Raw genomic sequence first — 21,481 nt, forward strand, 5'->3', positions numbered from 1 at the left:
TGATTCAAAGATTGGGATTTTTTGGTTATTTCTATTCTGATGACATTCAAATTCCCACTTGTTATAACCATAATTCTTACTGGACTGAATAAATGTTTGATACTAGTGGCCAACTGGCTGAAATCTTCTAAACTCAAGGCCAATCCAAGTAAATATGAAGCTATTTGTTCTCTAGAAGACAAAACATTACTCAGTTTCCTCCCCCCATTATGGTTGGTAATCCAATTCAAGTAAAACATGTCATCACTACCCTGGGTGTCCATACTGATTCAGCTCTTTTTCAAATCATATTTCACAACTGTTAGAGCGTTCATATTTCTGTGTGTTTTATTCTTCATCTTAAAACTTTTATAGATTCTTCTGATCTTAAGACCTTAATGCATCATCTTATATTATCACAATGTCCTGTTTCATGGCCTAACATCCATTCAAATAAGATTGCAAACTGTTCAAAACACAGCTGTGAAACTAATCTTTGGAAAAAAAAAAAAACTTGATCATGCAACTCCTCTGCTGTATGAACTGCAATGACTTTCAATATCTCTGAGAATTCAATTTAAAATAGGATGTTTGACTTTTAGGGCCTTATTTACCAAGGCTATCGCACACCTACGCTACCTAAATTGGGGCAGAGTCGGCCCCGGAAGAGGAGGAGTCGGGGCGTCACCGGGGCCGACTCCATGAAGACGCCGCGGACGGCGAAAAGGTAGGTGGCTTTTTGCGCCCAATAGTTACACCTTCTATGGTGGTGCTATTGGGTGCAAAACCGGCAGCGATCGCACCACGGACGTGCGATTGCTGCCAGCTAGCGCAGGACCGCCCCCCCCCCCCCCGGGTCGATCCCCCACCCCCCACTAGCGCGATTTTCTAAAGTATTGCAGGCCTGCAGTACTTTAGAAAATGAGGCCCTTAAAGCCTTAAGTTGGGGAATACATTCATACCTCTCTAGCCTAATTGTTCCTCATTAGCCTGTTTGCTTGTTGTGCTCATCAGAACAGAAAATGTTGTTAGTTTTTCCTTTTCCTAAAAAGATTAGATTAGAAACTACCATGGAAGATAGGTTTTTGTCTCTTGTTCCAAGATTTTGGAACTCTTTTCCCTTAGACTTGCATCTGGAAAAAGATTATTTTGAGTTCAAGAAAGCTTTAAAGACTTCTTTTTTTGCCAGCCTTTCCATCTAGTTAATTATGGTTTCTTTTACTTTATTTGATAATGGACTTTATTTTAATTTCATACTCCCATGGCTTTTGTGATTTTATGTTATCTTTTTTTTATTATACTTAATTTATTAAATGTGGATGGTCTGTAATATTTACCGTATTTTTTGCTCCATAAGACGCACCTGACCATAAGACGCACCTAGGATTCAGAGGGAGAAAAAAAAAAAAAAAACATTTGTGCTAAACCGGCTCTGCGTCTGGGCGTCTTATGGAGCAAATTAGGGGAGTGCATAGCTTTTTTTTTTCTCCCCATTTTGTTTTCGGGTCTGGGGAGGGCCATTTCGGTCCACTCCCCAGATCAGAAAACTTTTCTTTCTCTGGGAACCCCTCCCCCCCCAAAAAAAACCCATCCCAACCCTTTAAATTAATTAACAACCCCCACCCTCCTGACCCACCTCCAAGACCTGCCGACTTAATTTACTACAACCCCCCACCCTCCTGACCCCCCCAAGACCTGCCAAATGTCCCTGGTGGTCCAGAGGGGGTCCGGGAGCGGTCTGGGAGCGATCTCCTCCGTCGGCGCCATTTTGATTACTGGCAGCCGACAGCCCAAGCCCAGGAGATTGCTCCTGGACCCCCGCTGGACCACCAGGGACGTTTGGCAGGTCTTGGGGGGGTCAGGAGGGTGGGGGGGTTGTAGTAAATTAAGTCGGCAGGTCTTGGGGGAGTCAGGAGGGAGGGGGGGGTTTGTTAGATTTTAGTTTTTTTTTTTATATTCGCTCCATAAGACGCACATACATTTTCCCCCCACTTTTGGGGGAAAAAAAGTGCGTCTTATGGAGCGAAAAATACGGTAATTACTATTTTATTTTATATTGTTTAAATTTGAAAAAAGAAATGAACGGAATCATTTTTGTTATGTTAACACATAATTGACGTGTTGTACCTGTCATTGCTTAAATGATTTAGTTTGATTTTCTTAAATTTAGAACATGAAAATATAAGAAGTTGAAATAATGGGTCAGACCATGGATCCATCAAGCCCAGCATCCTGTTTCCAATAGTGGCCAATCCAAGTTACAAGTACCTGGCAAGTACCCAAAACATTAAATAGATCCCATGCCAGTAATGCCAGAAATAGCAGTGGCTATTCCCTAAGTCAACTTGATTAACAACAGTTAATGGACTTCTCCTCCAAGAACGTATCCAAACCTTTTTTTAAATCCAGCTACATTAACTGCCCCTAACCACATTCTCTGGCAACTAATTCCAGAGCTTAATTGTGTACTGCGTGAAAAAGAATTTTCTCCAATTAGTTTTAAATGTGCTACTTGCTAACTTCATGGAGTGTCCCCTAGTCCTATTATCTGAAATAATAAATAACCAATTCACATTCAATTGTTCTAGACCTCTCATGATTTTAAACACCTCTATCACATCCCCCCTCAGCCGGCTCTTCTCCAAGCTGAACAGCCCTAATCTCTTTAGCCTTTCCTCATAGTGGAGCTGTTCTATCCCCTTTATCATTTTGGTCGCCCTTTTTTGTACCATCTCCAGTGCAACTATATCTTTTTTGAGATGCAGTCTCACCATGGAGCAATACAGAGGCATTAAAACATTTTCTGATTTATTCACCATGCCCTTCCTAATAATTCCTAAAATTGTTTGCTTTTTTTGACTGCCACAGCACGCTGAGCTGATGATTTCAATGTATTATCCACTATGATGCCTAGAACTTTTTCCTGGGTAGTAGTTCCTAATATAGAACCTAACATCGTGTACCTATAGCATGGGTTTTTTCTCCCCTATATGCATCACCTTGCACTTATCCACATTAAAATTTCATCTGCCATTTGGATGCCCAATCTTCCAGTCTCTCAAGATCCTCCTGCAACTTATCACAATCCACTTGTGATTTAACTACTCTGAATAATTTTGTATCATCTGCAAATTTGATTACCTCACTTGTCTTATTCCTTTCCAGATCATTTATAAATATATTGAAAAGAATCGGTCCAGGTACAGATCCCTGAGGCACTCCACTGTTTATCCTTTTCCACTGAGAAAACTGACCATCTAATCCTACCCCGTTTCCTGTCTTTTAACCAGTTTGTAATCCACGAAAGGACATCGCCTCCTATCCCATGACTTTTTAGTTTTCTTAGAAGCTTCTCATAAGGGACTTTGTCAAACGCCTTCTGAAAATCCAAATACATTATATGTACCAGTTCATCTTTATCCACATGTTTATTAACACCTTCAAAGAAGTGATGCAGATTTGTGAAACTAGACTTCCCTTGGGTAAATCCATATTATGTTCCATTAAACCATGTCTTTTTATATGCTCTGTAATTTTGATCTTTAGAATAGTTTCTACTATTTTTCCTGGTACTGAAGTCAGGCTCACCGGTCTATAGTTTCCTGGATCACCCCTGGAACCCTTTTTAAATAGCGGGGTTACACTGGCCACCCTCCAGTCATCAGGTACATTGGATGATTGTTAATGATAGGCTACAAATTTTAACTAATAAATCTGAAATTTCATTTTTTAGTTCCTTCAGAATCCTGGGGTGCATACCAACCAGTCCAGGTGATTTGCTACTCTTTAGTTTGTCAATCTGGCCTATTACATCTTCCAGGTTCACAGTGATTTGGTTCAGTTCATCTGACTCATCACCCTTGAAAGCCATCTCCAGAACCAGTATCTCCCCAAATTCCTCCTTAGTAAACACAGAAGCAAAGAATTCATTTAGTCTTTCTGCAATGGCCTTATCTCCCCTAAGAGCCCCTTTAACTCCGTCATCTAACGCAGTGGTTCTCAACTGGTATCGCTACACACCAGTTGTGTCGCCAAGCACACGCAGGTGTGTCGCCACACTTCCCGATCCTCCACTGACCCAGCTGCTCCCCCTCCCCCAGCAAAATAGGAAGTCAACCTCCGCCCAGGCTTAAAATGCCGATAGCCCGGGTGGAACATGGCAGGAGAGTTGGAGTCAGTGGCACCAGCATGGTCTCTTCTTCCCGCCCCCTGCAAAAGGAAGTGGTATGCAGCGGCCGCTTGCATGGGAAGAAGGAACCATACTAGCGCATGCAGCATTGACCCGAAGAAGAGAGGCTCAGCGTGAAGAATGAGCAGTGCGGCGCGGAGCACAAGAGGAGTAACGTTAGCCCCCATGGCTGATGGGAGTCCTTTCTCGAGGCCACGAGGGCTGGAAGTGGAGGAGGCTGCTCTGCCGCTAGTTGGGGGGGGGGGGGGAGAGAGAGTGAATGAGCAAGCATATATGTGAGTGAGTGAGTGTGTGTGTGCGTGAGAGTGAGAGTGAGAGTGTGAGTGGGGGAGAGAGAGTGGGAGAGAGAGAGTGGGAGAGTGAGTGTGTGTGTGTGTCTGAAAACCTGTCTGTGTAAAACCTGTCTGTGTAAAAGAGTATGTGTGTGTGATTGAGAGCCTGTGTGTGAATGAGATCCTGTGTGTGTGTGTGTGTGTGTGTGTGTGTGTGTGAGAGATAGTATGAATGTAAGAAAGATGAAGAAAATATGAGAAAAATATAATTGTTGATACAAAGTGATCATGTGTCAGTTAATGAGAAAATATTTTCTGCTTGTGAAAAATTTATTTTGAAATTATAAGAATAATTAAAAGAATTTAATATACAAGATAAGAGGTTGGGGTAACAAGGTTTTTTTTAGTGGATATGTATGTGAAGGGAAGTGTGAATGGTATGAATGTATTGTTGGAATTTTTAGGTTGGTATTCCTTGGGTGTGTGTTTTGAAATAATTTTAGATAAAAGTGTTTGGGAAATATTTTCTCTGTAATATTAAAAAGATAATAATATATTATATGTCACTATACGTTTTTTGTGTCTGGATTTTTGTGATGTATTATTGATTTGCCAGTGGGCTTATCAAAGTACAGCAAGGATATCACTGATTCAGATGAAAGCTGGAGACCACCTTTAGCAAAAAGGAGGGCACTGTGCAAAGCTGCATCCTATCCTGAGTAATCATCAGAAAGAGCTCTCTACAAGAAAGTGCCTGCAACTCTGATACCATACATGCCAAACATATGGCAACCAGGAACATAGTCTTCAAAGTGAGCAAACGCAGACACACCCTTTTAAGCAGAGTGAATTGAGATCCTACTAAAAAAGAACGAAATTCAGATCCCACAGAGGAACTGAAATCCGCCGCAACAGCTGAATGTGCTTAAGAAACAAGACATATTAGGGAACAAGGACAGAAAATGGTCTTGAATCCTTCCTCTATAACAGGAGAGGGCCACCACATGTACTTTCAATGTATTGTGGGCCAAACACTTAAACAGACCCCGCTGTAGGAAACCCAAGACCTGAGACACTGTAGTCTGGCTGGCTACACAAATCCTCAAAAACACACTAAATACACACAGAAGCCAAGGAAGTGGAAAACTTCATGGCCTTCAAAAGCATAGAGACTACGGCTGGCGAGTAACCTTTTTTCACCAAATGCAACCTTTCAAAGGCCAGACCATAAGACAGAACTGATCCAGACCCTCATGAGAGACAGGATCCTGGTTGAGTAAGTTCTCGAGAGGCAGGAAGCAAAGCGGACTGTCGCACAAGTAGCGCTATAGGTCTTTGTACCACAGCCATTGAGGCCAATCTGGAGTCACCTGGAGAACAAGGCCCGGATGCACTGCAATTTTCTGAATCACTCTGCCTATCATGGGCAAAGGTTTCCACTCTCAGCCATTCCTGAACTAGAGCATTGATACCAGAGGACTTCAAATGTCTCCTGCATCTGAAGAACCTGCCCACTTCTGAATTCTCGTTGCAACAAATCCATGAATGGCAGAACTCTTCTGGCAACAATGAGGTCGAAGGCATTACTGGAGAGATACCACTCCCCCTGGATCCAATACATGACAACTGAGATAATTGCCCGGTAATTGTCTGCTCCTGCTATGTGGGATGCCATCAAGGCTTGAAAATGTCTCTCCACTCAAGAAAGAAGCATGTCCATCTCCAAGGAGACCTGCAGACTTCACATCCCTCCTTGATGGTTGATGTATGCCATTGCTGTGGAATTGTCAGACATCACTCTTACCGTCCCTTCTGAACAACCAGGAAGAACTGAGCAGCACCAAATCAAATCGCCTGAGCCTCCAGACTGTTGATGATCCAGCTCATCTCTATGCTAGACCACTGACCCTGCGTTGTGATCTCCTGACAGTGCCCTCCCCACCTGGACAGACTTGTATCCATGGTCACTACTGTCCAAACAGAAGGCATTGATTCCACCCCCCCTGAGCAAATGCTTGCAATCCAGCCATTATTGAAGGTTCTGTGGAACCTGCTTCGGAAGGGTAAATCTCACCAAGTAATCCTGATTCTGGGGATTCCACCAAGAGAAAAAGGCCTTCTGTAAAGAATGCAAGTGAGCCCTTGCCCAGGGAACCAAGTCCAAAGTCGCTGCCATGGATCCTAGAGTCTGGAGTTAAAGTCATATCGAGGGAGGCTGAACTGTCCCGCAACCTTCTGATCTGATCTTCCAACTTCAGCATCCACTGATCCAGATGATGTACCCATTTGAACAAGTATTGAATCGAGCACCCAAATACACCAGGTTTGAGGACAGAGATTACTCTTGGCTAGGTTGATGACATCTTAGAGCTCCTGCAACAACTGGACTACTCTCCGGGAGGACAACTGGCCCTCCTTGAAGGATTTTGCACAGATCAATCTTGCCCCGATATGGGTGGACCAGGAATTCTCTCTTTTCTCAAGGCTGCTGCCCACAAATTTACCTTGGAGAATGTTCGTGGTGCTGTTGCCAACTCGAAAAGTAGTGCCTGAAACTGAAAATGTTGATCCAACACCACAAAATGAAGATAATGCCTGTTTTCTTCTCAGATAGGGTTGTGAATATATGCTTTCATCACATCTGAGGTGGTAAGGAATTCTCCTTTTTGCACTGCCATGATAATAAATTTCAAGATCTCCCATTCTGAAGTGGGTAACCTTTAAGAAATTGTTTACTCACTTCAGATCCAAGATAGTGCAAAATTAATCTTCCTTTTTTGGAACCACAAAGTAAATGGAGTATCTCTCTAGACCCTTCTGGGCTTCCAGCACTGGAATCACTGCCTTCAACGCAATAAGTCTCCAAAGAGTGGACAAAACCACAGCTTTCTTCTTGTTGGACCAATATAGGGAAACCATAAAAGCATTGAAAACTGGACACTCAAATTCCAAGGCTTAACCATGTTGTGCAATCTTGAGGACTCATCGATCCATTGTCTGTCTCTCCCTGTGATAAAACAGGGAGAGACAGACTCTCTCTGGTACCTGCAGGTGTGCCCATAAGTCATTGTGCTGATCTAGAGGTGGCAAATCTCAATGTTCTTCTTGGAGCGAAAGAACTGGAAACTCGAAAAGCAATGAGACTCTGTCCCAAAAACCCCCAGGTCTGCCAAAATCTCCTGGAGTCCTGCGTACAGACCCAAAAGAAATTGACAAGAATCTGATCTGCTCCTAACCTCTAGCAGTCCGGGAACCTTGAAGTCTCCTCAAACCTTAGCCATCTTCTCCAATCATTCTTTAAACATTTAGTCAAACTGGGCTTGGAAATATTATCCACAGTCCATGGCACAGCCACAGAAGCTGTACCCCTCACCTAACGATGAACTCTCCTTATATTCTCCCTCCCTTTAAAAATGGTTAATTCATATGTTGAAAAAATGTTCGTTTACAGTATGTAATTGTTGCTCTTTTTAAACCTATGACTCGAACACCGTTCTTATTATAATAAGTTGTTCCAATGTGATTAAATTGTATTAAGTTGTTCCTATGTAAACCGGAGTGAAGGCAGTCTCTGCTATACTTCGGTATATAAAAGCCTCGAAATAAATAAATAAATACCACTTCTCTAACAGCTGATCGGCTAAATCAAAGCCACTGTCAGACAAACAAAAGACGACCCTGGCTCTAAGGAAGGAGAATCCTCCCCTAATGACGCTTGTGCTTCTTGCACTAAGTGCAAACCTGAATGCACCTCGATACAACAGCAAGAGGCTTTGTGAAGATTCATAGCCATCACTTCAAAGGCCTGTTTAAGCATGGCTTCTGTTCTATCATGCACATCCTTGAGCGCAGCACCTTCTACAAGCAAGATTATGGCCCCTGTAGTCACTGAACAGACCAAAGCGTCCACCTTTGTAAATCTAAGTTTATCCTTCATCTGAGGGCATGGGGATACATCGTAGACAGAGCCCTACCCCTCCCTTAAAGTTAGCATCCAACAAATTCCACTCTAAATCCACCAAATCCTGCACTGCCTCAAGGAGAAGCGAAAATAAACAGGAAGATTTCCTGAGACTTACTATTAAGGTATCTCCCCAGGTCACCTTAACTCCGACCCCTGCATCCTCATCCAGTTGCAATGTGTATGGGGATTAGAAAATTAAGGCAGGCAACTCTTCCTTAAGAAACCGATACAGCATGGTCCTATGGGCCTCTCAACCAGGAGAAATTTCACCTTCTTCTAAGGCTTAAGAAACATCACTGGGGTGGGGGGAAGACGACAAAAGAGAGACTGAAAACCATCCAGGGAATCCTCTGACAGGCAGCGTTTCTTTCCAGTTTCCTAAGGTTCCATCTTCCAGTGAGTCCACTAGACCAGGGTCCAGTTAACATTTGTCCCTTTGGGAAGGCACAAGAGCAGAAAAAGAAAGTGGAGTTTCACCAGCTCTGGCTGTTTCCTGCTCCCTGCAAAAGGCATGTAACCTCCTAAAAAATTCATTCCAGGAAACTGAAGATCCCACCCCCACCCCTGGGGGCCAATGGTCCCGGCAAGTACAACTGAAAAGAGCTAGTTCCTGGCTTGGCTTCTGCTGGTGTTCTGGGATCAGGTGGAAGGGGCAGCCGATGCAGATGACCCGGACCCCCTGGCATGTAAAAATTCATGGTTGGGCACTGCCCCTTTGGCTGCAGAGCATTCTGCACAAAAGAGCTGGTCATTTCCTGCATGCACTAAACACAGGCTGCACATGAACAGAGGAAAGATTTCGTCTTGCACTGAGTCACGGGTGCCATTTTAAGAGAGCCACATGGCTGACAAGGCAATCTGAGAAAAAAATATATATATAAAACAGTTGCGCTGCAATTTTCCACTCAGCTGTACCTCCTCACTGGCTCCTTTGCGCCCTAAACACCGCTGTTCCAGGACATCCCTTGCTCCTGCCATGCCAGCTGCCTCGACTGCAGCTCATGCTCTTTTTTTTTTAATTAACTTTATTTCCCCACATAAACAAAATATAGCTTTTTCCAATATCCCTTTCCAGTACCCAATACACTCAAACAAGAAGGAGAGAGGGGCAAAAGAGGCAGGGAAGAGGGAGGGGGAGGAGGAAGGTGGCTGAAGGCACAAGAAGAGCAAAAACAGCTCCAAATATCTGCACCTGCTCCAATTGCACCGGGAATGGAAGCAGTGGCTCATTGTCCGTAAGCAGCTCAACTCTCCCATGCAACCAATCAGAAAGCAGCTGACGCCATGCCTGCTCTGCTTCCTATCCCAAAAGTACTAAGTGTACAAAAGAAGAAACAAATCATGCACCTTGGCAGAGGGAACACACCTGACATTCACAGATGCTCTGCCACAATTTGTGTTCCTTGAGAAAACACAATTATCTTCTGACTAGCTCTAACATTTTCAGTCTTATGAGCATCGATAAGCTTATGGCAATAAAAAATAAAAAATACAGCCCATTTTTCCAACAAACAAAAATAAAATTTTAAAGTTCCTCAATGATCTACTTGTTTCTTTAGATATTTTACAAAACCACAGGTCTGGAAAGATACCAACCACCTGGCGTACAGGTTCCCAGTTATGAGCTTTCACCTCCCCAGCAGCATAGCTGTAAGAAAAATCAGCACCTCTTCCGTTAGCAAGATCTTTTTAACTGCACTTGTTTTTTCCACACATATAGTAATAACTCAAGAACAAAATCCCTCACCTATTTACGGTGCGATACAGTACAGTGCGCTCTGGTGGAGCGCACTGTTAACCCGCGTTTGGATGCGCGTTTGACGCACTAGCTTTACCCCTTATTCAGTAAGGGGTCGAAAATGCGCATCCAACTCCCCCGAAACTAATAGCACCTGCAACATGCAAATGCATGTTGATGGTCCTATTAGTTATTCCTGCGCGATTCATTAAGTAAAATGTGCAGCCAAGCCGCACATTTTACTTTCAGAAATTAGCACCTACCCAAAGGTAGGCGTTAATTTCTGCCAGCGCCGGGAAAGCATACAGAAAAGCAGTACAAACTGCTTTTCTGTCACCCTCCGACTTAATATCGCTATGATATCCCAAAGTAAAAAAAAAATTAAAAAAAAAAATTTTTTTTAATCGGCCCGCAGCTTGAAAACCGGACGCTCAATTTTGCCGGTGTCCGGTTTCCGAACCCATGGCTGTCAGCGGGTTTGAGAACCGACGCCGGCAAAATTGAGTGTCGGCTGCCAAACTCGCTGACAGCCGCCGCTCCTGTCAAAAAAGAGGCGCTAGGGACACGCTAGTGTCCCTAGCGCCTCTTTTTACCACAGGCCCTCATTTAAATACTGAATCGCGCGCACAGGAGAGTGACCTGTGCGCGCGCCGGGAAAGCGGGCGCTCACCTGCTCTCCCGAGACTTTTACTGAATCGGCCTGTTAGAAAGCAAGAGCATGAAGAAGTTAAATTATTTACCTTGGGTTTAAAAATAGCCAATTATACAGACTAAATCAAAAATATCTTCTTGGGAAAAGTAAAAAAGAAAAACAAACAAAACAAAACCCAGAGATGAAGTCAGCATTTCATTTCATCTCCCTCTATACAAATCACACTAGAGAAGAGGAGAGCGGCAGCACTACAGCCCCAGCACGAAACCAAGCAACAAGTACCTACCACCTCCCTCTGTATTCATTTTCAAGTGAGGGTTGGAATCAAATTTTCACATCACTGCTCCCCTTATACTAACATGTGTGCCCTGTGATATCTCGGATCACTATTTAAAAAAAAGAAAAAGAAAAAAAACCCACCAACCGACAAACTAGATAAAAGCTCATCAGCATTTTAACAAGGGAAGCACCTGCTACTGAACCTCAACGTAAGCGAGTACCTGACACTAGATGTGCAGGTGTTCACAACCCGCTACCATAACGTTTCCTGTGTTGGCCACCATCCATCTTACATTTCCACAGATTTACACATGCTTAGAAAGGATCCTATGCAAACTTTTCCAGTGGGCATGAAGTCACCCACATACAGGAGCACTGGGCCACAGAAGACGTTGATCTCATCTTCCCCTGTAAATTAAACCTATTTATGCTGGGGGTAACAAGTGGGCTAGAAGGGTCCAAAGCTTAGTCCCATAAATTAGATGTCATGGCCGAGAGGATTTGACTAGTGCCTCATACACCCTGGAGAAGTGTGTGGCTAAGTCTGGTCTCACTGTACACTTGGCTATATTTACTCTGATTACAGCAAGGCCCGTTTTGTAGAAGTAAGAGTGTGTGTTAGGCCAGTTTTGTAGAAGTAAGAGTGTGTGTTAGGCCAGTTTTGTAGAAGAGTGTGAGTGTGTGAGTGAGTGAATGGGTGTGTGTGTGTGGCGGGGGGGGGGGGGGGGGGGGGAAGGGAACAAAAATCACCACCAGCAATTTTTGGAAGCGACTGGGCAGAGATCCTGGATGTTCTTGAACCAAGCCTCACACTACATTTTATAAATCGCCATTTAGCACCTAACGTTTGTTCTCTTAACCATCAAAGTTCAATGAGGTATATTTTAATTTAAAACGAACAACTATGTGAAAATAAATGTGCCAAAAAAAAAAGTAACTATGCATTATAAAAGTGGGATCATAAAAGGCCGGAGAAACTGAGGACACTTTTTTTTTTCTGATCTATTAACTCTGTAGAGGACTGGAGAAGATCTCATCATATATTGCTGCTGCGTACCCAGATCTGAGAGTGCATGTATGATACACAAGCGTGGCCACTGTTGCTAAGTATCACTTCTGGCTGCACACACCAACCTATTCTCCAGGCATTAGAAGCTCGCTTCACAGCGTAAAGAAAGGCAAGGCGCTCCCCTTCACTCCTTTGGCTTACGTTACCTGGTACCGGACAGGGCTGCGTGTTGCTCACTGTCTTCCTCAGAGCCTGTCTGAACTGTGCCGTGCCGCGCACCACGTTCCGTACCGTGGTCCACAGAAAAGTGCCACTGCGATTGCTGCTCGGCCAAGGGCTCAACAACACCACCTGCACAGGGGGGAGGCAGGAAAATGGGGAGGAAGCATTCAGAAAGTCAAAACCAGAAACTCAGTGGAAGCTCTCCCCATAGGCCACTCATCATCTTTTGATAAAGCTCTGAATGCAGGAAGACGACAGCAGCAGTAGAACCTAGATCCTTCTATAAGACTTGCGTCTATGAGTCAATAACAACAATAAAGTCTATGTGACACCGTTCTGGGGTATTTTGGCTTTCCTGGAAGGTCCTTGCCATGCTGCCTCTGTGGGTCTCTGTTGTGGCAGACACTTGCCACCTCCAGCTCCTAAGGTGAGCCACAGAGCGCGACACTATCCAGATGTTCCTCTATTTAAGCCCAGCTTGAGTTAGGGCTTTAACACAAATTCCCCAGATGTAAAGGTTTCCTTTCTCCCTGCAAGCGGACATTAAATCTGCTCCCTTGAATCCACAGGTGAGGTTGTCTGGCCAGTTCAAGGCATGAGTACTTCAATGTACTGCCCACCTAACTCCAAATGAACTACAGTATTCTTATCCAGCTCTGGTGTGTTTTGTGGGGGGCGGGTTTTTTGTTTTGTTTTTTTACCTCTCGCAAGGAAACCTGGCCAGGATGGAACCAAAATATCCAAATGATAAAGCCACATGCATGGCACCAAACTGCCAGCCTTAAGTCTCAGGCGTGACAAGGGGAGAAAGCAGAGTTGCTTACATGTACCAGGTATTCTCCAAGGACAGCAGGATGTTAGTCCTCACACATGGGTGACATCATCAGATGGAGCCCCAATGTGGAAAGCTTATGTCAAAGTTTCTAGAACTCCGACTAGGCCCACTGAGCATGCCCAGCATGCCCTATACCACGCGGGGTCCTTCTCCAATCTTGTAATATAGAATTATTATTAAAATAAAAAAATAGGTGGGCTGTCTATGGGCTCGCTTGCAGTCCAAATTGTGCAGTGCTTGTTTGCCTTCCTGCGAATCGGGCCTGGGAAAGAATAGTGGTAGGATGCTCGACTGGTTAAGATGGAAATCCATCATCACCTTAGGCATGAACTTTGGGTGCGTATTCAAGACCACCATGTCATGATAAAACTTAGTAGAAGGTGAATAAGTTACTAAGACCAGAAGCTTGCTGACCCTGTACGCTGAATTGTCCGCCACCCAAAATATTACCTTCCAGGTCAGGCACTTCAGACCACAGGTGTGTAGTGGCTCAAAAGGAGCTTTCATCAGCTGAGCTAAAACCACATTAAAGTAACAAGACATAGAGGGAGGCCTTAGGGGAAGCTTCAATTGAAGCAGGCCCCACATGAATCGTACAACTATAGGCTGTACAGAGATGGGAGTACCATGTACACCTTGGTGGTATGCGCCAATTGCACTGAGATGAACTCTAATGGAGTTGGTCTTTAAGCCAGCCTCAGATAGGTGTAGGAGGTAGCCAAGCAGTTTTTTTTTTGTGGGGCAGGAGAATGGATCTAGGGCCTTCTACTCACACCACACAGAAAACCTCCTTCACTTTCTAAAAGCCACCAGGACCTGAGACACATCCTCTGAAAGATAAGCGGCTGCAGAATTAAGCTTTCAACATCCAGGCTGTGAGCAATAAGGCCTGAGATTGGGATGCTGCAACCTGCCTTGATCTTGCATGATGAGATCTAGGGAAGTCCCCAGGACTGATTGGTCTCCGGATGGACAACTCCCATAGAAGTGGAAACTAGATCTGTCTCTGCTAATGAGGGGTTATGAGGATTATAGTCCCCCTGTCCTCACAATGCTTCAAGAGAGTCTTTGCCACTAATGAAATCAGAGGATACGCATACAGAAGGCCCTTGCCCCAATGATGGGTGAGGGCATCCAAGGCTGGTTTGCTGTCTGACCTGTACAGGAAGCAGAACTGAGGCACCTTCCTGTTGCAGGGGGACATGAACAGATCTACGTCCGGGCTCCCCAAAGGCAGAATATCCAAATCATTACACCCTGATCCAGGGAACATTCATGGGGTCTGAAGGCTCGACTCAACCTGTTCGCTACCACGTCCGCCCCTGAGCACCATCCCTCGGACAGGGCCCATGACCAGATTTGGACCACTTCCTAACACAGGAGGTATGATCCCATGCCTCCCTGCTTGTTGACATACCATATAGCTACTTGATTGTCAGTATAGATCTGGACCACTTTGTTGGACAGCCTATCTCTGAAAGCCCATGGCACGTTCCTGATCACCCAAAGCTCCAAGAAGTTGATTTGACAAGAGCGTTCCTGGGTGGACCAGAGACCCTGAGTGCTGAGCCCATCTACATGAGCTCCCCATTCCAGGGTGGAAGCACCCATGCTTAGGACAATTTGGATAGGGGGATTTCAAAATGAGATCCCCCATTCCAGATTTGAAAGTACCCACTTCCAGGACAATGAGTCCCAGAGAGACTGGGTGACTCGGATGCAATCTTGAAGGCTCTGAGTGACCTGGTGCCACTGCGACCTCAAGATCCATTGGGCTCTGCGAATGTGTAAACGTGCCAAGGGAGTGACATGGACGGTTGCAGTCATATTGCCCAAAAATCTCAACATGTGCCAGGCTGACTCCTGCTGGATCTCTGCCATGATGGTTGTCAAGTTGACAGCCCTTTGGAGAATCAGGAAGGCTTTGGCCTGAGCTGTGTCTAACAGGACTCCTTTGAAGTCCAATTGAAATGACGGGTTTAGATGGGACTTTGGGTAGTTGAGAACTAACCTTAGTGACTCCAACACCCAGATGGTCAAGCACACAGATCTGGTGGCCCCTGCTTGAGAGATGCTCTTGACCAGCCAATCATCCAGATAGGGGAAAGCATGCACTCCTGGCCTACGGAGGTGCGCTGCCACCACTGCCAAGCATTTTGTGAAGACTCATGTGACTGACATGAGCCTGAAAGGCAATACCCGCTACTGGAAGTGCTGTTTTCTGACAACAAATCAGAGATACTTCCTGTGACCAGAAGGATGCATCCTTTAGTTTGAGGGTTTGCAAAAGGGGGATCAAGTTGCCCAGGGAAACTATCTTGAACTTTTCTTTTCTTAGAAACTTATTCAAGACCCTTAGGTCTAGCATAGGGCAGAGTCCTCTTTGTAATCAGGAAGTACCTGGAGTAGAATTCTCGCCCTCTTTGCCCTGGTGGTATGGGCTCAACCACTCTGGCCATTAAGAGGGAGGAAAACTCTGCTAGTAGTACCTCCTGATGCACTACTGGCCCCCAAAACGGGTACAGAGGGCAATTTGTAACACCCAATAGGTTTAATTGGTAACCCTGATGGATGATAGACAGAATCCACTGGTTTGCAAAGAACCACAGCCTTCCCTCAACTGGAGGATCCATCATCCCAGGTATGGGCAACTGGCAGGCAACAGGCAACTCCCTACGACTCAGTCAATACCCCGTCCCAGGAGTTGACTGAGGAGCTAGCTGGGGCTTGGGGGCTTTCTACTGCCTAGAATGACTGTGGGAGCCCTGACAGTGTTGATGGGAGTGAGGGGCGGAGGATAGTACTTCCTTTGGTGAAAGAAAGACTTCCTTGTCCCCAGTCTCACCAGCCTCCTAGAAGAGGAGTACAGGTCCAGAGTACTGGCGAAGAATTGTTGGGTTTCATGGTGATCCCAAAGCTGGGCCACAACATCCCTCACCCTATCTCCGAAAAGATTCTCTCCAGTACACAGCTCATCAGTGAGTCATTCCTGTACTTCTGGTCAGAGATCTGAGGCCCACAGCCATGCCAATCTGTGGGTTCCAATTCCTGCTGCAGAGACTCTCGATGTTGTCTCGAAATCATCATACAGACCTTGTGTTTTCTGCACTCCAGGCCCTTATGTACTAGTAACATGAGGGTGACTGGCTGCTGTTGAGGCAGCTGTTCGGTCACCTCCTGCTTCCAGAGATCCCATGAGTACTGGCTCATGTAGAACTGGTAGGCAGCGATGTGGGCAATGAGAATGGCGCCTTGAAACACCTTCCTCCCAAGAGCGTCTGTCGCTCTATGGTCCTTCCCTGGGGGCACCGAGGCACGAGTCCGAGAGTGCTTGGCCCTCTTGAGGGCAGATTTGACCATCACCAACTGGTGGGGCAGCTGACACTTATCAAATCCACCAGCCTTCTGGATGAGGTAGACCCCCGTCTGCCTTCTTATTAACAGGAGGCACTGTGAGGGGGTTGTTCCCATATCCTCAGCAGCAACTCCTTGCTGCTGAGTACTGGAGAGAATCTTTTCGGAGATAGGGTGAGGGATGTTGTGGCCCAGCTTTGGGATCACCATGAAACCCAACAATTCTTCGCCAGTACTCTGGACCTGTACTCCTCTTCTAGGAGGCTGGTGAGACTGGGGACAAGGAAGTCTTTCTTTCACCAAAGGAAGTACTATCCTCCGCCCCTCACTCCCATCAACACTGTCAGGGCTCCCACAGTCATTCTAGGCAGTAGAAAGCCCCCAAGCCCCAGCTAGCTCCTCAGTCAACTCCTGGGACGGGGTATTGACTGAGTCGTAGGGAGTTGCCTGTTGCCTGCCAGTTGCCCATACCTGGGATGATGGATCCTCCAGTTGAGGGAAGGCTGTGGTTCTTTGCAAACCAGTGGATTCTGTCTATCATCCATCAGGGTTACCAATTGAACCTATTGGGTGTTACAAATTGCCCTCTGTACCCATTTTGGGGGCCAGTAGTGCATCAGGAGGTACTACTAGCAGAGTTTTCCTCCCTCTTAATGGCCAGAGTGGTTGAGCCCATACCACCAGGGCAAAGAGGGCGAGAATTCTACTCCAGGTACTTCCTGATTACTCCTTAAGGATCTCGTGAGCAGAGACCGTCACAAAGTCCCTAAGAGGTTCCATGAACTGAAGGATCTCAAGCATTTTGTGCCTGGCATCCTCCTCCATCAATAACTGAAACTGCGTGGCTTCCGCCATGACCTTTACAAAACCTGCGAAGGTTAAGTCCTCAGGCAGAGACTTCCTTTGTTCCTCTGGAGAAGGTTCTGAAGGGAGACCCTCTGAGCCTTTGAAGAAGGACTCCAAAGCAACAGCTCCCAAGGGTCAAAGGTTTCTTCATCCCCACTGTAAGCCACAGGGGATAGGTCCTTAAGTTCTTGGCCCTTGTCCAGAGGTGCAGGCACTGGTAGAACTGGACTGGGGGCAGCAGACCTCTGTGTTTCTGCCAGCCTCTGTGCTAGTTCCTCTGAGAAGAAACCTCCAACCACCACCATATTGGTAGGGGAGGCCTCAGTGCTGTGCCAGGCACTGATGCTGTCCCGGGAACTGGCACCAGCTGGGTTGGTAATGCACAGATAAGCACATTGAGCTTCTCCAGAAGCAGTACGAGGACAGGCAACACAGAGTCCGTTGCCGTCGGAACACAGGGCGAAAGCCCTGCAGCACCTGGTTGACCACCAGTTCCTCCTCAAACGTTGCCAATGCCAACACCGACTGGGAGGAAGGAAGGGAAGCCAGATCCTCTTTGGACCCTCAAGAGGGATCAGTGACTGGCATCATGACTGGTGAAGACCGTCACAGACCCCCAGCACTAATGAAGGATTGATACTCCTCACCGTGGAATCGCTTCAGGGAACCAGACTCCTCGACCTGAAGGAGATCGATGATGTTCGTTCTCCAGCGCCATCGAGGAAACAGACAGTACCACCGATGTCGATGGCTAGGTGTCCATTGGTGCAGGTCCTTGGTCCTTCGATGCCGATGGCTTGGACTTCATCAACTCGAAGAGCTGCGACATCTTGTCGAGTCAAAGCCAATGTCTCTTCAGGGTCATCTGGGCATTTAAGCAGCAACCCCAGACATCATACGATGCTCCAGGCAGAGGATACATATCTCATGTGGATCTGTGATGGACATGGTCCTCGGGCACTGGGGGCATCACTGAAAACCAGACGTGGCCATGACGGGTGAAACAAAAGGAGTAAAAACCGAAGGCGATGGCGGCAAAGCGTCGATGGCCAGCAGGCACCAATGCACCGCCGCCATGGGAAATCGACCACGAAAGGAAACCTGGCAATAGAACAGCGAAGAAAAAAAATGAGAAAAAAACAAAGTTTTCCAGAAGGCCAAAAATAGCCAAAGTGAGCTCCTCATACCCACAAGGCTTACAGCTCCATGGAAAAAGAGACTGGAGAAGGATCCCACATGGATGCATGGTATAGGGCATTCTGGGCATCTCAATGTACTTAGTCAAAGTTCTAGAAACTTTGACATAAGTTTTCCACATCAAGGCTCCATCTGATGATGTCACCCATGGGTAAGGACTACCATCCTGCTTGTCATCGGAGAATGAGGGAAAGCTTAAAACAAATGTTGCAATATTCAAGCCAAAACAAGGACAGGACTATGCTTGGCAGGGGATTGCAGGGTTCTGGAGGAAGGTCTGGTATGTGGCACCTTGCCAAGGACTGTTGCTATGATGGCTGGGCTTAGTTGGGTGAGTAGAAACAATATGGAAGAAATCTACTGCGTGGTAGCGAATGAAGGCTCTTGGTTCCATAGCCCAATTCAGGACAGTTCCAATGAGGTTGAAGTCCAAAAGGAACAGGAGGAAACTGCCAGATCCAAAAAAATACAATACCTCACCCACAGACATCTTGCACCATGGAAACACAAAGACAACCCCCTCCCCCTGTTCCCCCCCAAATTCAAAAACTAACAAGCAGCAGGGTAAATGAGGAACATATGGCAAAAGACTGAAAGGCTGCACTCTCCCCAGGAGCTCTCTTTACATTACCTCTACCACAGCAAGTACCATGTCGGCCTGATTCTTAACTATAACTCCACACAAAGAGCTTTCCGCCAAAAAATGCTGCCAAGAAGGTCTAGTGGAGCCCCCTTCCACTGGGCCAAAGACCGAAGATCAGGGCCAAAAAGCTGCAGCGCCCTGGCCAGTCCTGGGGAAGCAACAGCAGCGTCCTGGACAGGCAAGAATCAGTAGCTTCCCGGCACTGCCTGGTGGGGGAGGAAGCAGCAGTACCCTGGCCGAGCCCAGTGGGAAGTGCCAGCCATGGCAGCATTTCTCTGGATGCAGTGGGAAGAATCAGTAGCGTGTGGCAGGGCCAGATGGGGAAGGAAGCAGCAATGCCTCATCTGCCCTATAAAGGAGGCTGGGTCACATATTTCGGCATCACAAACTTTTATTTACCGCATTGGTTCTAATATAAGAGGATCACCTTATATATCTAGCCAACATGGTATATTTTTAGCAGCGTGTCCCCATGGTGACTGCCAATTTGCTACCACCACCCAAAGCCCGATTTCTCAAAAGCTCTCTCCCGCTTTCTGTCTACACAAGAAAAGCCCTCCTTGATGGAAGCCAGGCTGAAAAAAAGGATAGCACAATCTGCTAATCTTGGCTTTTGTCTCACTCACCTTGTTGTAATAACCATAGGTTATGGCATTAGGTTGTATGCCAGCATTTTTCATTTCAAAAAGGACCCTCACTGCCAAAACAGGGTTTCTCCAAAGACCACACAGCTGCATCACAACCCTATAGCAGACCTAACAAGGTGAGGAAACACAAAAATATCAGTGACAAGGCAAACTGGGCAAGACTAGTTCACAGATGCCAATGCCCTGTCAATTAAGCCACTCCTACTTCATCCACTTTTTAGCAAGGCTGTATACAGCAACCACTGTGAACGTAATTTGCAGGGATGGTGGGTCTTCAATCAAAAACAGAGCGCCAAGATTTGGGCATGACAATGAATGGAAATCTCTTGAAGCCTACGATGTGGACAGGCAGAAGGTTAAAGTTCATATAACAGCAGTAGAGTCAGTACCTTCCATGAGAGCTGCTACCTTCTCAGTAACTGGGTCAGTAGCTAGCCTATTTATGGCAAGCAGAGTGGGACAAAATACTACAAAGGACACTTGTCTGAAGGGAGCTAGAAAGAATAAGACGGGAAAGGCTCTGCAGAGCAGAATGAAATGCACCAATGCATAGTGTCATTAAAAGACTTTATACACTTCCGGTATGCTGAGGCGCTGACTTGTGCTGTTCTGTACTGTAAATTTAAACAAGATTCCTGCCGTGGACAAATACAATAGACTTCCTGTTTGCTGAGATGTTAATCAGTTTACAGACTGTGCGCTGAGCCATTGTGCCTAACCCCTGAAGCAGCCCATGTTGTACGGGCGAAACTCGGCCCGAGTTGGGCATTGGTTTTTACGTTTAATTAAAGTATTTCCCGACACCCATCTAATTTTGTTCTGGTTGCATTAAGAGACCGGGTACATACCTAGCTGTAAACACAACGCTCACCTCATCCAGGGGCTCCACCTCTGTCTTTCTCATCTTCACCAGCACATCGTATGCCTGCTGCAGTGCTTTGGCCTTGGGATGGGAGACACTGGCGTATGCTGGCAGGCAGATGAACCACAAGCTGTAACAATGGCTGAACAGGCACTTGGCCCACTGTGGAGGGCTGCTGTAATATTTTCTGGCTAATTTATGAGCAGTTTTTGTCTCCTGAAAGTGTAAAAAAAAAAAAAAGTCACAAGCACCTATACTATTCAGAGGTACTCGCACAAAACATGCCTGCTCCCAAGCAGAGGGGACAGGGGGGACAGACGTCATGCGAAAGAATCCAAGTGTGTGATAGATGCTGGCACCAGATCTTCTAGCTGGTGCTCTGCTCTCCCAGCAGCCTCTATATCTGTTATAGGGCTTGCTGCTGCAGATTTTGATTGAAATACCAGGGGATGACAGGACTTCAGTTTGATACGACAAGATGTTACCAAAAGACAGCAGTATTAAAAGGTCGGCTCAAAAAAAACGTTTTTGGAACATGCAAGGATCAAATAAGCAGCACAGGCAGAGCACTGGCCAAATTTTCCTTTTGGAACATTTTTTTTTTGCAGTGGGGTGTGGTGATGCTTGGAGGGGGGGAGGAGCATATTCTTCTGTTTTAAGGCACCAAACACAGAAGTACTTAGGGATATGAAAACTGTTTGTTCTTTAAACAAATGATCAAGAGATTGTTACTGATCACAATGTTAAGTTTCCTATAAAACAGTGCATGATTTTTTTTTATTTTTTTTTTACC

At 45.9% G+C, this 21,481-nt stretch overlaps 1 protein-coding gene across 3 annotated transcripts in view; it reads right to left on the minus strand.

The window, feature by feature from the left end:
- The window catches only part of DENND4C (DENN domain containing 4C), a 233,808-nt gene that overhangs the window by 97,860 nt on the left and 114,467 nt on the right, over nucleotides 1–21,481 (minus strand). For all 3 annotated transcript variants that reach the window (XM_029607079.1, XM_029607072.1, XM_029607087.1), the window contains exons 17-19: nucleotides 20,698–20,904; nucleotides 19,806–19,934; nucleotides 12,289–12,433 (exon numbers count right to left, since the gene is read on the minus strand). In XM_029607079.1, the coding sequence (XP_029462939.1) occupies nucleotides 12,289–12,433; nucleotides 19,806–19,934; nucleotides 20,698–20,904 (481 nt within the window). The remainder of the gene's footprint in view (nucleotides 1–12,288; nucleotides 12,434–19,805; nucleotides 19,935–20,697; nucleotides 20,905–21,481) is intronic.

This window comes from Rhinatrema bivittatum, chromosome 1, assembly GCF_901001135.1.
Source record: "Rhinatrema bivittatum chromosome 1, aRhiBiv1.1, whole genome shotgun sequence".
Lineage (NCBI taxonomy): Eukaryota > Metazoa > Chordata > Amphibia > Gymnophiona > Rhinatrematidae > Rhinatrema > Rhinatrema bivittatum.